The sequence below is a fragment of the Oncorhynchus gorbuscha genome, linkage group LG08, assembly GCF_021184085.1.
Source record: "Oncorhynchus gorbuscha isolate QuinsamMale2020 ecotype Even-year linkage group LG08, OgorEven_v1.0, whole genome shotgun sequence".
Taxonomy (NCBI): Eukaryota; Metazoa; Chordata; class Actinopteri; order Salmoniformes; family Salmonidae; genus Oncorhynchus; species Oncorhynchus gorbuscha.
The window spans coordinates 65132050-65149821 of record NC_060180.1 but is presented as its reverse complement, the minus strand read 5'-3'; the positions used below and the strand labels follow the sequence as shown (position 1 = coordinate 65149821).

The following is a 17772-nucleotide window of genomic DNA, read 5'->3' as shown; positions in this document are numbered from 1 at the left end:
ATTTGCAGTTTAATTTATTTATAATTATGTTCTGGCCTCTTAATTAACCATTCACTCAAGAAAAAAAATTGGCCCGTGGCTGAATCTAGTTGAAGATCCCTGATGTAAAACATGGTACTTAAATCATTTCCTTGGGACTGTTTGCCAGCTTGGCTCATAGTGCAGGACCTTTAAATCATTTCCTTGGGACTGTTTGCCAGCTTGGCTCATAGTGCAGGACCTTTAAATCATTTCCTTGGGACTGTTTGCTAGCTTGGCTCATAGTGTAGGACCTTTAAATCATTTCCTTGGGACTGTTTGCCAGCTTGGCTCATAGTGCAGGACCTTTAAATCATTTCCTTGGGACTGTTTGCCAGCTTGGCTCATAGTGCAGGACCTTTAAATCATTTCCTTGGGACTGTTTGCCAGCTTGGCTCATAGTGCAGGACCTTTAAATCATTTCCTTGGGACTGTTTGCCAGCTTGGCTCATAGTGCAGGACCTTTAAATCATTTCCTTGGGACTGTTTGCCAGCTTGGCTCATAGTGCAGGACCTGTGGGAAGTGTGACTCCTCATCAAGGTTTTCCAGCTCAATAGAGGTAAGATATTTACAATCTATTGTTATTCCTTCATCATACTACATCTGTTGAGTCAGTTGGTCCTGGACAGCATATTGTTTGTCCAATTAATGTCATAATATTAGGTAGGCCTATTCTATAGGTTTGTTAGGTCTATTTCCACTCGTGTCAAATAGTGGAGTAAAGGAATACATTTGGTTTGACTGTATTTTGAAATATAATAAACATTATTATTATTTTGGTAATTCTAAAAAAAATGACAATACAAAACATACACATACAAACGACAACATAACGCACACAAACGCACACAAACATCCACAACATCACCCCTGCCCAAACCCACGTGTTCACACCCACAGCGCCAGTATCACCCTTCCACATGGCCTCAAACTGCACCATTTTGTTTCTCTTTGCCACCCACGCACTTTCAACATTTAGATAATCATTTATCCCTCTCGAGTCGATTGACACACCGGTGCATCAATCTAAATAACATAGCAAAAATATCCCCAGCAAAATCTGTCAGTTTAAACTAGAGATATCTGTTTTTACATTTCTAAAGAAATAAAGCATTTGACCTTTCCATTGTGTTAAAGATGGAGGATTTGTTGATTTCCAGTTTAAGTATACGAGTTTTCAAGATGATTGATGAGAAAGGTATCGTCCAACCCATCCGGTATCTCACTGAACTCTCATAACGCCATGTCTTGGAATATGCAGACAGACGGATTAAAAGGCACGGATTATTGAGTCATCGTTAGTTTTACATTTAAGACTTGACTCTGCCGTTGTGCTGTAGAATTTGTGAATTCTGTCTCTTGTGTAATAAATGATATACATTCGTTTATGCTGGATTAAGTGTACATTCTCCTTGGTTGGTTAGTTATGTTCCAACATTACCTCCATCTTGTGCCAATATTAGTTGTTTTCAAGCTTTGTTTCCAATAGTTTATATTTGTTTCTAAGAGACTGTCAGTTAGATATGCTCTCTGCAAGGTTTTGTTTAAAGCGCCTTCAGAAAGGAATCACACCCCTTGACTTTTTTCACATTTTGTTGTGTTACAGCCTGCATTAAAAAAAAATATTAAATTGAGACGTTTTGTCACTGGCCTACATACAATACCCCATAATGTCAAAGTGGAATAATGTTTTTGTAATTCATGTCTGGCAAAAACCAAACACTGCATTCCACAGTAAGAACCTCATACCAACTGTCAGCATGGTGGTGGTAGTGTGATGGTTTGGGATGCTTTGCTGTCTCAGAACCTGGACGACTTGCCTTAATAGAAGGAACCATGAATTCTGCTTTGTATCAGAGAATTCTACAGGAAAATGTCAGGCCATCCGTTTGTGAGCTGAAGCGCAGCTGGGTCATGCAGCAAGACAATTGTCAAAAAAGCACAATCAAGTCTACATGAAAATGGTTGAAAAGCAACACATTTGAAGTTTTGGAATGACCTAGTCAAAGTCCAGTCTTAATCTTAATTGAGATGTTGTGGCAGGACTTGCAGTTCATGCTTGAAAACCCACAAATGTCGCTGAGTTAAAGCAATTTTGCATGCAAGAGTGGGCCAAAGTTCCTCCACAGCGATGTCAGAGACTGATCAACAACTACAGGAAGCATTTGGTTGCAGTCATTGCAGCATAAAGGTGGCACAACCAGTTATTGAGTGTAAGGGGGCAATTACTTTTTCACACAGGGGAACTGGGTGTTGTGTTCTTTTGTTAATTATATAAATAAAGTACATATATTTTGTTTTTTGTAAACTCACGTTGCCTTTATCTAATATTAGGTTTTGGTTGAAGATCTGATAACATTCAGTATCAAAAGTATGCAACAATAGGGGACCAGAAAAGGGGCAAATCATTTGTCACGGCACTGTATGTAAATGGGATATTTCTGTATTTCATTTTCAATAAGTTGGCAAACATTTCTAAACACAGGTTTTCACTTTGTCATTATGGAGTATTGTATTATTTCTAGGTAGGAAATAAAATAAGAAATAAAATAAGTCAAGGGGTATGAATACTTCTGAAGGCAATGTATCTTATCATATGAACATCCTTTTCTGCATCAAATAGGATTCCCTCAAGATTATTCTGATGTCCAAAAGATTTGATTGAAATTTCTTGATATGAAAATTTGAAGTTGCATGTATTTGAAAATATCTACATGGGTCAGTCCAAAATTGTTTTTTAATTCAGTCATGGAAATAAATGCATTTCCTATTACCAAGTCATTTACAGTTTCTATGCCTTTAGTTTTCAATGTAGACCAATTTATCAGTGAATTGAATTGTGAAAAGCTGTCCAACGATTGTTCCATAGGGTTTCATTATGTTTATAGGGAGGGATATTGGTTCTTGTAGAATAAGTTACATTTACTTCCATGTTGTTATAGTGTTATTAACTAGCAAGTTGTTAATGTTCCTAGCTACATCCTTAGAAAACAGACACGTGAAAAGATTCTAGGGATGAGCATGCGTATCTTCAACATGTACCCATTGTTCCTCTTTAGTGCATTTAACTATACTGTATGTTACAAGTAAAAGCCCTGGGTGGTGAGTTGATACAAATCCTAAGTATTTTATATTTTTGGTGGTCCACTTAATGGTTTGCTGTAGATCATGAGTTATTCTTTTTTATTTTTCCTGTTGTCATTATTTCAGCCTCCTGTCCCGCCGAAACTCCACCCAGGACGTCAGGAAGAGGGCAGAGCCAGAGCAGCCCGTCTCCTCACTCAGCCTCCTGTCCTGTCGAAACTCCACCCAGGACGTCAGGAAGAGGGCAGAGCCAGAGCAGCCCGTCTCCTCACTCAGCCTCCTGTCCCGCCGAAACTCCACCCAGGACGTCAGGAAGAGCGCAGAGCCAGAGCAGCCCGTCTCCTCACTCAGCCTCCTGTCCCGCCGAAACTCCACCCAGGACGTCAGGAAGAGGGCAGAGCCAGAGCAGCCCGTCTCCTCACTCAGCCTCCTGTCCCGCCGAAACTCCACCCAGGACGTCAGGAAGAGGGCAGAGCCAGAGCAGCCCGTCTCCTCACTCAGCCTCCTGTCCATTAAGAGCCTGGAAACCATCACTAGCTGCTATCCAGTTAGTCACATGTTTTTTTGCTCTTGGGCTCAATTCCAAACCAATGTATCTTTTTACCCCTATGTCCTTGTTAGTCTTGTGGTTTGTTTGGACAGCTGATCCCTTCCATTCCTCTCCTCCCTGTGGTGTGGTGTAGGGCGAGTGGGAAAGTTAGATGATGAAGGGGGGCTGGATTTAGAGCCTCGCAGTTGGAGTAGTGCTATCTATCTCTTTCCTGTAATGCTTGCCTCAACTTAAAAATGCATCTGAAATACTTTGATACTTTGAAATAGTAAAAGGGTCCCAATACAAGTCCTGCACATTCCCACTGGCACATCTGCTTGGATGCAATATGAACATATACAGTAGGAGCCCTATTGAAATATTAAAAGCTGTGTGTGGCTCTGTTGAAGGTCTGGTAAGTTTGACTGTCAACTTCATGCTTGTCATGTCTTCCTCCCTAAATGGAAACTAATAATGACCTAAAACAGGTCAACTAAAACTACAGTCATGTAAATTATATTTCAATAATACAACAGCAGACAATATGATAGATTTCACTGATTAATCAAAGATCACAAGATTCACTAATGACTACTTGGGCATCTATCTCCCTTGGGAACACGTGAAATACTGTGTGTCTCTGTGTGTGTGTGTGTGGGGGGGGTACTTCCTGGTTCAGAAGCCTTCTGATTGGACCAGCAGTAACATTGTGCTAGCATCTTCCCCCTCTGTGCTCTGTGGTTGTTGTTGTTGTTTTTTGAAGAGAAGAGGAATGAAGACATTCCTGTTTCATGGTCAGTTTTATCTCCTTGTTATCAGCCAAGCATGTGAGAAGGGTAGGAAGAGCTGTCTTTGTTTTTCCACCAACATGAATTGAACTTTTTTGTTTTGCCGCATGAATTGTCTATTCCTGTCTGCTGTGGTTTGTATCAATTCTAGTTGGATTATTTTGGAACACAATGTAAAATTGGTAGTATGAAAGGGCTGGGTAATGGAACAACAAGCCGATAGGGGGTGCCAGGTCGTATTGCAATATGAGGTAGCATTGACACAGTGGTTCATGGTCTTTAAACGCTTCTCATTGTGACCATATGTGACTGGGTTGGTAGCCAATACACTCTCAAACTATTACAGTATACAGTTCAATACAGTTCATTGGACTCCAAACATAATGTTATCAATCCTGTGAATGTCAAACATTTAGAATTGTGTTTAAAGAGTGTACTCTTGAATAGATGTGTTGTGGCTATCTTATAGCCTTTATGTTGACCTAACTGCTAATATCTCCAGTCATCGCCCTCATGCTTGTTCTCACAGGGAGGCATTTATGATGCACTGCTTTCTTTCTAAAGCAAAAATATATAAAGCAAAATAAACTTCAGCTGAAAAACAAGGCATTTTAATGCAACAAAAGCATTTAAATTGAGCTGTATTTAATCTTTTATTAAAACAAACCTTAGTGATCTGTCGAAGGATGCTTTGAAATGTTATTCTTACTCTGGAACAAGAGGTTTGTTCAGACATTTACCCTGAGGTGGTTGTTTGTGGTTGTTTGAAAGTTGTTCTTCTCACCACCATCCCATTGTTAATGATTGGTGTTCTTTAATAAGGACGCTCTATTTGACAGTTGGGAGAGAACCAGAAGAGGCCTTTTTAAAAGGTAACACTGTCTTAGCCTCTACCAGGCTGGCTGTCATAGGTTTCTCCTGCGTCAAATGTTCCGACTCCTAGGTTATTCTGGGGAGCCCGGTGCTCAGCTGCAAGTCGTAAGATTGCAGGAAAACCTTTTCTTTTATTCTCCTGATAAACAAAGCCGCCCAAGGAAGTGAGCCCCCCAGCCACAGATAGAGAACCATCGTGACAGAGTCCATGCTCTTTATAACTTTATCTACCCTGTTTTTTTATAGTCGGGGTCCTTCATGTGACTTTTCCTGGTAGACTTGTGAGCATGTGAAAGGCAAACAGACTTCTTGAAGCACATTTTTTGGACGTCACAAACAATAGGACTGGGACTTAGACCGGAGTACTGCTAAGTTGAGCAGGTTTAATGTTTATACTCTGAGGACTTGAGAGAGGAAGTTATTATAGAGCATAGTTTGAAGTGGACCAGCACTAGGCTCTGGTGAGAGGAGGGGGATGGGGCAGATCTGTCATGCCTCTTGCTCACTTTAAATCAGGCGTCCATATTTGGACGGAAGGGAGGGAAGGCCTAGCAGTTATGTAAACAAAAGCCTGGGCAGGCAGGGGAAGGGATTGCACTGTAATAATATTTTAGTCCATTAACCACGACTATGACCTTTGGAAAGAGACAGGGTTGTTTGGAAATAACGAACATGGTCAGATAGAGAGCTGTCTAGCCTTTTCACGTTCTCTCAGAGCACTTTCGAGAGCACCCACTAGAGTCAGTATTAGTTGTATCCCTGACTAATGGATTGATAAGTCCAGGTATACTGACCTCCATGCTGACCTGGCCAGTCAGTTTTGTGAGAGGAGGATAGGACCGGTAAAGCTTCAAGGTTGATCAGAGTCACCAGGAGAGCGTAGCCAAGCCAGGTGAAAGGGACAGCGGGAACCAGGACCAAGCGACTGATGACATGAGCGAAGCATGCTCTGAGGAGGAGTGGTCCGAAGAGCACTCTGAGGAGCAGCTGGTCAGCAGGCTTCCGGTCATCCAACTCAAGCCCATGTCGCCAGGCATATCCCCTAAAATCTCCCCACGCGACTCCCCCTGTGGGTCACCCCGAAACTCCCCGATGCTCTTCAGGAAGCTGCTGATGAACCGGAGCATCAGTCTACAGAGGCGCTACACTTTGGCCTACACTCCCAGGTAGAGACCTTACTGTGTTCTATGCCTGTCTTTTCCAGTCTCGGGGTCCCTTAGGGCTGCATGACTTACCCTGTTATGTTTAGAGGGCAAACTTTCAAAGCTGGTAGAAAAAAGGTTTTCGGGGCCTTTTTAAAGGTGATTTGAAGTTAAGTCAGCAGAGTGAGGGTTTTATATACGGCGACTAACAATAACTTTTGAAAGTACTGGCTTGTGGTGTGCTTGAATAGATGCCTTTGTTGTAGAGGAGCAGAATCTCTTCTATCGGCTGGCATCAGGTGGTCTAACTCATATGAAGCCTTCTTTCTCTGTTGTGTTGTTTTCCACGTAGCAACAGTTCATTTGAAGAAAAACAAATGGATTCTTAAAGGAGCTCTTAATAAATGGTTTTACAAGGTCCTTCTCTCTGTACACTAGAGTTGTTGTAATAACAGATTAATATTAAATATTACAGAGGAGGTGTATAAAAGCTGTGTTCCCTTTAAAAAGTAAATACATCTCATCAGTGTTCCCTCTAAGCTGCGTGTGGAGCTTCCCGAGACTGCCATGCAGAAGAAATATCAGCGTGCGCAAAAAATACGAGATTAAATTTCACTCAACTATCTTGAATTTTCCCCATTAGTTAACACTATCAACGTTTCCCTTTACTGTGGGAATTGTGATCGAATCAACGCACTATTAGCCACTTTCAATGCTATATAGCGAAACAGAACAAGCTATGCAAAATTTAGTATGCAAAACTAAAGATGTCAAGAGATTTTGGTGTTGGCAGAACACATCAGAGTAGGTTACGACTCAGGCCCGTACTCTACACAGACCTGTGTGCCATAACCAGAGTTTTAGTAGGCCTATATTCAAATAGACCATTGTCATATATGGATCAAGCCATTCACTTTGTACTGGATTATTTTTACTGGACTGTGTTTACAGCATGAGCGGTCGTGATTAGATGCCCTTGTTTTAAGATCAAAGCGAGAGCTCCGTTTAGTGACTTGTGCACATTTGTACATTTGTTCATATCGTTTGCTAGTTATTGAGTTATTAGCCCAGTTATAGATCATTTGTAGTCAGCATTGGGGGAGTGATTGCACAAAAGCACAAAATGTGTGAATTTCTAGACATCTTTGAAAAGAAATTCAGGTAAAGAGCTGTTTTTTTGTCTTAAAAGGGGCAGTGTTGTATTTTGAGACAGGCTTGAATAAGCTAAGTAGCCAATAGGCAGAGGGAAGCATAATTGGTCTGATTCTCTGTAATAATAGTGTGGGAATAATTACGCATTTTATTTTGTAAAGTGGTTTCTTGCATCAAACAACACAACAACATTTTCTGTCACCTTGTCTGAAGGACAAGTGGATAAACAGGTTCAAGACCTGCATTTAGGCCTACATTGAACACCACACATCAGCTGCTAATGTAGGCTGAACAATAGAACAGCTATTTCCATCTTAATATGTTATGGGATCCATTTTCTCCATTGTTTGAATGGTATGTCACTCTGGTAGGCCTACGTTATGATCAAATAGCCACAGTAGACTACTTGACCACTGTTAAAACTAACTTAACAATTGCATCTCATTCCTTTTTTATTCTCCATACATCTTTGTTTTTCTTGTGGACTAACAAGAATAATTAGATGAGGTGTTTATGATGAGGTGTTTATGAAGTCCTACTCCCAAGGTCTGCCAAATGCTTACTCAGTAGGTGCTCTGCTGAGGGGAAAAATATATTTACGTAAATGTGCATAAAGTCTAAAACATACAATACAAATTTACTGAAGATTTGTTACAATTGTCAGACTGCAGAGTTTTATTTGAAATGACAGTATACAGTCTGAACATGGGTTCCCTGATGACACACTTGTAATACCTGGTTCGGTCTAAGACTCTATTTGATGTTGAGTCTAGTATCTGCATATTCCTATGGATTGTCAGATACATAGGTGTTTCTTGGCTAGATGGCTTTTTGTTGTGTGTTCATCAGCTTTTATGCTCTGGTAGTTGAATGGTAGTATTAGTTGAAAGGTAGGATTATTGAATGGTAGTCTTATCCATACCAACTTTCAGTAGTGAGAACAAACATGTTTCATTAAGAAAATATTAAACTGGCCCCCCGTGTGAATCGAATCCACAATCCTGGCATTGCAAGAGCCTTGCTCAACCAACTGAGCCACACAGGCGGGACGTTTGAGCTAACGTAGGCTAATGTGGTTAGCATGAGGTTCTAAGTAACAAGAACATTTCCAAGGACATAGACATATCTGATATGGGCAGAAAGCTGAAATTCTTGTTAATCTAACTGTACTGACCAATTTACAGTAGATATTACAGTGAAATAATACCATGCTGTTGTTTGAGGGGATTGCACTTGAAAATGTATTAATAAACCAATTAGGCACATTTGGGCAGTCTTGATACAACATTTTGAACAGAAATGCAATGCTTCATTGGATCAGTCTAAAACTTTGCACATACAATACATCCATCTAATGGCCAAAATCTAAATTGCGCCTGGGCTGGAATAATACATTACGGACTTTCTCTTGCATTTCAAAGATGATAGTACAAAAAAATACAAAAAAGGCGTTTTTTTCTTTGTATTATCTTTTACCAGATCTAATGTGTTATATTCTCCTACCTTAATTTAACATTTCCACAAACTTCAAAGTGTTTCCTTTCAAATGGTATCAGGAATGTGCGTATCCTTGCTTCATTTCCTGAGCTACAGGCAGTTAGATTTGGGTACGTCATTTTCGGGGAATTTTTTTTTTTAAAGGGTCGGATCCTTGACCCACTAGTCACTACCATTAGTCATAACCCATGATATTGATGCAAATCAAATATTTACTGTCTTTGTGGAGACGGAGCAGGAGCAAGGAGGGCTGATGAAAGAGCACTTAACCTTAATTGCCTGGGAGCAAAACAAATATTTTGTTTGGGGGTAGAGTTTTTTCAGACAGCAAAACACACCCTGTGTTTTTTCTTGTGTGTTTGTGACACTGTCTGTCTGGTGGGGTTCGGTGTTTCCAGTTTATACAACATGTTTTGCTTGTGCAAAGTGCACTTTAGGGGAATGACCAGTTGTGGAAAATTGTCTGGAAAATCAGATGCACTCACAACACTACACACACACACACACACACACACACACACACACACACACACACACACACACACACACACACACACACACACACACACACACACACACACACACACACACACACACACACACACACACACACACACACACACACACACACACACACACACACACACACACACACACACACACACACACTTAAATGAAGAAACAAGAAGTGAAAACATAGAACTGTTAAGAGGTGCCTCTGAATCGTTGTAAGCAAGTTAGTTTCAGCAACCTTGATAAACAAGCCATTGGTGCAAGGCATTTGCAAATAGTTTTCCAATAAGCCAAAAAAGTGTTTACAGGTTCATACATCTCTATAAACGTTTATTGGTGGGGTCATTTTGCTCTGGCATTTAAACGTTACTCCTAATGGTGCTGCATGTGAGTCTGTGTGATATAAACCAAAGAAAAGCACTCAATCTTTCTGGTTTATGTCAGACCTATCCATTTCATGGAAATTGGTATGTTTAAAACTACTATAAATATTAGAAAGAGGGGCCATTTTGAAAGGGACCGAGCCTTGTAAAAGGCCTGAGCCCCTATAAAATGTACAGTGCTCCTAACAGTGACAATTAAACAAACTGTTGGAGTTGAGTTATAGCAGGATGGCTGGGAAAGGGGAGGAATGAAACAAACTGTTGGAGTTGAGTTATAGCAGGATGGCTGGGAAAGGGGAGGAATGAAACAAACTGTTGGAGTTGAGTTATAGCAGGATGGCTGGGAAAGGGGAGGAATGAAACAAACTGTTGGAGTTGAGTTATAGCAGGATGGCTGGGAAAGGGGAGGAATGAAACAAACTGTTGGAGTTGAGTTATAGCAAGATGGCTGGGAAAGGGGAGGAATGAAACAAACTGTTGGAGTTGAGTTATAGCAGGATGGCTGGGAAAGGGGAGGAATTAAACAAACTGTTGGAGTTGAGTTATAGCAGGATGGCTGGGAAAGGGGAGGAATTAAACAAACTGTTGGAGTTGAGGAGGAAACAAACTGTTGGAGTTGAGTTATAGCAGGATGGCTGGGAAAGGGGAGGAATGAAACAAACTGTTGGAGTTGAGTTATAGCAGGATGGCTGGGAAAGGGGAGGAATGAAACAAACTGTTGGAGTTGAGTTATAGCAAGATGGCTGGGAAAGGGGAGGAATGAAACAAACTGTTGGAGTTGAGTTATAGCAGGATGGCTGGAGGAATTAAACAAACTGTTGGAGTTGAGTTATAGCAGGATGGCTGGGAAAGGGGAGGAATGAAACAAACTGTTGGAGTTGGTTATAGCAGGATGGCTGGGAAAGGGGAGGAATTAAACAAACTGTTGGAGTTGAGTTATAGCAGGATGGCTGGGAAAGGGGAGGAATGAAACAAACTGTTGGAGTTGAGTTATAGCAGGATGGCTGGGAAAGGGGAGGAATTAAACAAACTGTTGGAGTTGAGTTATAGCAGGATGGCTGGGAAAGGGGAGGAATGAAACAAACTGTTGGAGTTGAGTTATAGCAGGATGGCTGGGAAAGGGGAGGAATTAAACAAACTGGGAGTCTGTTGGGAAAACATGTACAAACAGGCAGCTTAAGTTTATCAGGCAAGGAGATGTTATTTTCCCGTCAAAGACGATAAATGTTTCAGTTTGAGGGAAATGTTGGAGGAAACCACAGTAGTTCCTTTCAGTGTAATATCATGTTTTGTTGTCATTGTGTGTTATGTTGATTGGCTTAGAAAAGTGGCTGAACTGACAAGGACTTCCCCTCATAAAAGTCCTGTGTGAGCTGAGACAGAACAGGAAGTGAGACATCCCACTCCCCTCATTTTTTATGATTCATATACAGTCAATAAACTAAGCAGACCAGACCCAGCTGCTATCACAGTGGTACCTATGGGAGAGCCAACGTTTTAAGCAGACAGGAAGTGACCTTTTTTTAAATGATGGTAAACGACCTGAGTAAGACATCTCCATGTATCCTCCATCTTTGGTATAAGTCCGTAAGAAAAATCATATTTTCTGAACAAATAGTGTAAATACTGCACCTAACACTCGTTCCTAGAACAATTTATTTGACTGAGTCAGGTGATGAGTGATGCCTTCTTTGTTCGTAGTATTGGTGCTTGTTTCATTAGCAACACAATTCAATCATATGCTACTGTATGTTTAGTGCTGTTGTTTGTCTAGTCTTGAGTTTGTTAAGTGCCATCCGACGTTATCGGAAGTAACGTTTACTCAGGTGTCTGGCTAGACTGCAAACTCTCCTTCCAGACCCATATCAAACATCTCCAATCGAAAATCAAATCAAGAGTCGGCTTTCTATTCCGCAACAAAGCCTCCTTCACTCACGCTGTCAAGCTTACCCTAGAAAAACTGACTATCCTACCGATCCTCGACATCGGCGATGTCATCTACAAAACTGCTTCCAACACTCTTCTCAGCAAACTGGATGCAGTTTATCACAGTGCCATCCGTTTTGTCACTAAAGCACCTTATACTACCCACCACTGCGACTTGTATGCTCTAGTCGGCTGGCCCTCGCTACATATTCGTCGCCAGACCCACTGGCTCCAGGTCATCTACAAGGCCATGCTAGGCAAAGCTCCGTCTTATCTCAGCTCACTGGTCACGATGGCAACACCCATCTGTAGCACGCACTCCAGCAGGTGTATCTCATTGATCATCCCTAAAGCCAACACCTCATTTGGTCGCCTTTCGTTCCAGTACTCTGCTGCCTGTGACTGGAACGAATTGCAAAAATCGCTGAAGTTGGAGACTTTTATCTCCCTCACCAACTTCAAACATCAGCTATCTGAGCAGCTAACCGATCGCTGCAGCTGTACATAATCTATTGGTAAATAGCCCACCCATTTTCACCTACCTCATCCCCACAGTTTTTATTTATTTACTTTTCTGCTCTTTTGCACACCAATATCTCTACCTGTACATGATCATTTGATCATTTATCACTCCAGTGTTAATCTGCAATATTGTAATTATTCACCTACCTCCTCATGCCTTTTGCACACATTGTATATAGACTCCCCTTTTTTTCTCTACTGTGTTATTGACTTGTTAATTGTTTACTCCATGTGTAACTCTGTGTTGTCTGTTCACACTGCTATGCTTTATCTTGGCCAGGTCGCAGTTGCAAATGAGAACCTGTTCTCAACTAGCTTACCTGGTTAAATAAAGGTGAAATAAAAATAAAAAATAAAATAAATAAGTGCATCCAAGTGATTGTACTCTCCTGCAATTGATTTACCGTCTGAATGACCCTCAACAGACATGGCACAGGACAACACCCACCTCCTCCTTTTCACACTGATTGTGCTCAGGTCACCCTTTGTTTTTGGGTAAAGTTTTCATTCTGGGTCCTGATCACCAGACATTTGTCTTGAAAACAACATTAGCCCACTAGTCTGTTTATAAAAAAGCAAGGCTCTGGGTCTGTTGTGCAAAAGGTTTTGTAGCGCTTTTCTGTGCATCGTGTTGCGGTTATGAACAACATAAGGGACAATATTTGAATCATGTTATTGATCTAAAGCGTCACTTGTTTTAGAAATTGGACAGAAAATGAAACAATGTAATGCCTCTAATTTCCACCAGAGGCTGCTATGTTACTTACTGTAGATGCATATTTTTGCCTCTGTCTTGTGCTTGGACTGTTAGCTTGATGTATTTCCATGACTTCAGTTCTTAGTGACTCTCATTTTTTGTTGTTGTAACTGACATATCCTTGTTTCTAATCATTGTTCTCTACCAATATAGTACTCTAAATAAACCAATTCATAAGTTCAAAAGAATATACCATTCAAGCCAATTATCTCAGAATCCTATTTTTGCAGATAGAACCTTAAAGCCTCAAGCTCTTGATACAGCATGTATATATAGCCTCCATACTATTTGTATATAGCATCCTTGGCTGCAAACCAACAGCAGGATATATTAGTTTCATGTGAAAATGATTTTACTGCGCCGCAGAGTATACATGAGCATAAACAATATTAGCCTGTTTTAATATGAATAACTTGAGGACTCACAAACAAGGGCATATTGAAGGGCATATGAAGAGGAGAGAGATGAACACATATGAACTTATGGTCACATCTAACACCGTTCATACTGGCCAAACCAAGGACGCTAGAAGCTAACAACCCCATTTTAGGGAAGGTGTTAATTTAATCGCTCAGACTCCATGTCCATGAACCCCCCCCCCCCCCCCCTCGTTATCTATTGGATTTTTAACAACACACAGTTCTATTGAGCTACAGACCGGGGTGAGTTGCTGCCTGGTTTGGAAGCCGGTCAGTCCTGTAGCGGAGCTATATGGTAGCAGATGAGGCATTATTATTCGCAGGACAACCATCTGGGGACTGCACTGGAACCCTGCATCTGGATATAGACAAGAGCCCACTCTTCCTGCCCTCCCCCCCTTCACTGGCTGAGTCCCTGTAGGCTTCAGCAGTACCACCCAGCCCCCAGTACCATTCAGGCTGCTTCAAATTCTCATCTTATGACCCTCTCTCTCTATTCTCTCTCTCTATTCTCTCTCTCTGTTCTCTCTCTCTATTCTCTCTATTCTCTCTCTCTGTGGAGTTAGTGTTGATGTTTTTTTCTCCAGGCCAGAGTTAAGTCCCAGCAGTCTCAGGAGAGAAGAGAGGAGAGTCCGATATGGACGGTTGAGGAGACTACCCACTCCAGGGAGCATCTGATGGGATTATAAAACCAGATTTTTCCCTTTCTCTCTCTCTTTTTTCCCCACTGGGGATAAAGTGGTTCGAGCCTTCATTTGAACAAAGAAAGAAGCAACTCCTAGGCTCTAGAACTGCGCTGTATCACGTTTTAAGGCTTTTGGAAAAAGAGAAAAGTTTGGCCCCTTTTTGGAGGATTCTTTTCCCCCGTCAGTCCTCCGATCATTGGGAAGATTAAGTCCGCTGTTTCCTATTTAGGAATTCGAGGAAGGCTCCTTGCTCGTGAGCAGAAAAGAAAACAAGCAAGGAATTAGCTCCAGATCTCCGCTGACAGCTGATATGAGCCGCAATTTAATTTCGTATGACTTGGCCCCCGTCTCCTAGTTGGTAAACTGATATGCTTTCTGAGGTGGGCTCCTAACAGGCATCACTCTTTGCCTTTTTAGGTGGGTTTACACAGAGTTGGGTGAACTTCATCAGTTTTTTCAAACACATGGACATATCCCCAGTGCAGGGACCAGATGCTGTAGAACTTTAGCGGCTGAATCGGGCATACTTTCTGATCTCTGGATTTTGCACTGCATTTCAATGAAGGCCACTACTTTATCATAAAACGTTTTTTCTTCTTTGGAATTGTATGAACACACACCAGCCCAAATGTTAGCATGAAGACCTGTTACTGACAGCGCTGAACTTGAATGCATCGTACTTGTGTCTCTACTAGACGCAGTAGATTTCACTTTGTTCTGCTTTTGTGGACTGATTGTTCTCACAAGGTGTACCATGCTTAGTTTGTGACCGAACAGTACCAAGAAACATTGGACGTTCACCTTAGAAAGAATGGTCATTTCAGACAAGCTGGAGAAGTCGTAGTCCACAGAGATGTTGCATTCCATTCTGTTCATCCCCTGTCATCTGAAGGCTGTTACATCTCTGTGAAAAAGCCACCACAATGATGAACAAAGACTCTCGCTTCCCCAGGAAGGCTGTCCATAGCAACCCCTCCTCTCGAAGGCACTCATGCATCGGGTATGTACAGTTCTGTACTGTAAGCCATTTATTGTGATGAGTTACATGCTGACACAACTATACAGTATGTGTCTTTACTGTATACATTCTATACTTCATCTGCTCTGCTTTAGTGTTTCCCAAACTCGGTCCTCAGGACCCCAAGGTTTTTTCCCCCCCTAACACTACACAGCTGATTCAAATAACCAACTCATTATTAAGCTTTGATCATTTGAATCAGCTGTGTAGTGCCAGGGAAAAAACGAAACGTGCACCCCTTGGGGTCCTGAGGACCGAGTTTGGGAAACACTGCTCTATGAAATTATGAGTTGTTGATCATATACACTTCACAATATCAATTATAACATCTTAAACCAGAAAGACATCATTAATTGTAATCAATGGCCTTTCTAATGATTTGTTTATGTGATGTCTACCTGTTGTTGGTTATACAAAAGGGTTTCTTATGGAGTGGATAGTAAACTTTCATAATGTTGTAAGAATGGGATTTTCCTCAAAATCATCATATCTTTTTGCAACTAAAGTTTTGAATGTTTTTATGATGTATTTGAGTGTTGTGCGTTTTCTTTTTCTTTTTTATGTCCTGGGGCATTTTGTGATGCACTGCAGTGTGCTATATGACAGGTCCATAGTGTGTTGTGTCATTTGGTTGCAGTGCGTTTTGTCATTTGGTTGTGGTGCGTTTTGTCATTTGGTTGTGGTCCGCTTTGCAGTTAGGCTGTGGTCCGCTTTGCAGTTAGGCTGTGGTCCGCTTTGCAGTTAGGCTGTGGTCCGCTTTGCAGTTAGGCTGTGGTCCACTTTGCAGATAGAATGTGGTCTGCTTTGCAGTTAGGCTGTGGTCCACTTTGCAGTTAGACTGTGGTCCGCTTTGCAGTTAGGCTGTGGTCCACTTTGCAGTTAGACTGTGGTCCGCTTTGCACTTAGGCTGTGGTCCACTTTGCAGTTAGGCTGTGGTCCGCTTTGCAGTTAGGTTGTGGTCTGCTTTATAGTTTCGTTGAGGTGTATTTATTAGTTTTGTCTTGGTGCATTTTGTAGTTTACAGATGTCGGATCTTACATTTGACGCATTTCGTTGCAGGAGGAAAATAATCCTGCAGCAGGAGGATTTGAATATCTGAAGAAATATTTAGAATCAGCGGGCAGCTGGAAGCGGTGTTTGTATAAAATGCAGTACCGTACCTACATTGTACCTTAGACTCCAGTTTAAGTAGCCTATGTAGGCTACGTAAAGGCTACAGTGCGTCTTGTGTGAATTCTTTTGTGAATTATAATAAAGAAACAGGCACAATACATTATTGGAGGCCTCAGTGCCTGTGTTGTCCAGCGGTTACAGCCATATGTCAGTCAGCATGGGTTAGAATCCGGCCTATTGCCCTTTGACTCACCCTTCCCCATCTTTACTACACCGTACAGTGCCTTCGGAAAGTATTCAGACTCCTTACTTTCTCCACATTTTATTATGAGAAGGGCCTTGGTCAGGGCGGTGACCAAGAACCTGATGGTCACTCTGACAAAGCACTAGAGTTCCTCTGTGGAGATGGGAGAACCTGCCGTAAGGACAACCATCTCTGCAGCACTCCACTAATCAGGCCTTTATGTTAGAGTGGCCAGACGGAAGTCACTCCTCAGTAAAATGCACATGACATCCCGCTTGGAGTTTGCCTAAAGTCACCTAAAGACTCCCAAACCATGAGAAACAAGATTCTCTGGTCTGATGAAGCCAAGACTGAACTCTTTTGCCTGAATGCCAAGCGTCACCTCTGGAGGAAACTTGGCACCATCCCTACAGTGAAGCATGGTGGTGGCAGCATCATGTTGTGGGGATGTTTTTCAGAAAGCGTCATGGACTGGGAGATTAGTCAGGATCGATGCAAAGATGAACGGAGCAAAGTACAGAGAGATCCTTGATGAAAATCTGCTTCAGAGTGATCACGATGCATCGCGGAGTGCCTGGAGACAACCCATAGCCCATGGTATATTTAAATAGCCGTTGTATATTGGCCCTATATCACAAACCCTGAGGTGCCTTATTGCTATTATGAACTGGTTGCCAACATAATTAGAGCCGTAAAAAATAAACGTCGTCATACCTCTGGTATACCTTCTAATACACCATGGCTGTCAGCCAATCAGCATTCAGGGCTCAAACCACCCAGTTTATAAATCACCATCACCCACGAATTAAGTTGTCATTTTTGCAGGTTAAGTGTTTGAGCTAGTAATGTATCAACATTTATCATTTTAAAAGGAGCTATGACATAGTCAATGAATGAATATCTAGCACAACGTTGGATTTCACCCCTACCTCAAAATCAAATTGTTTTAACCGTTTGGAAGTTTACACAGAGTGATCTCTTCTCTTCTCCTCTCCCTTCAGCCATGCAGTGCACCTCACAAAAGTGAATGCTGTCCTCAGTATGAAATTATCATCTTTACCCTGTATATGAAAAAATGGCCATGTTAAAGTGAGACTACCAAAACTA

The 17772-nt window shown here is 41.6% G+C and overlaps 1 protein-coding gene across 4 annotated transcripts in view; it reads left to right on the top strand.

Moving 5' to 3' along the window:
* Nucleotides 1–5951: 5951 nt before the first annotated feature.
* The window catches only part of LOC124042009 (cAMP-specific 3',5'-cyclic phosphodiesterase 4D-like), a 140065-nt gene continuing 128244 nt past the window's right edge, over nt 5952–17772 (top strand). For 3 of the 4 annotated variants that reach the window (XM_046360267.1, XM_046360266.1, XM_046360265.1), the window contains exon 1: nt 5952–6459. In XM_046360267.1, coding sequence (XP_046216223.1) covers nt 6227–6459 — 233 coding nt within the window. In that variant the 5' untranslated portion in view covers nt 5952–6226. Of the gene's footprint in view, nt 6460–13935; nt 15291–17772 lie in introns of those variants that run through there. The other variant, XM_046360269.1, reaches the window with a different exon arrangement.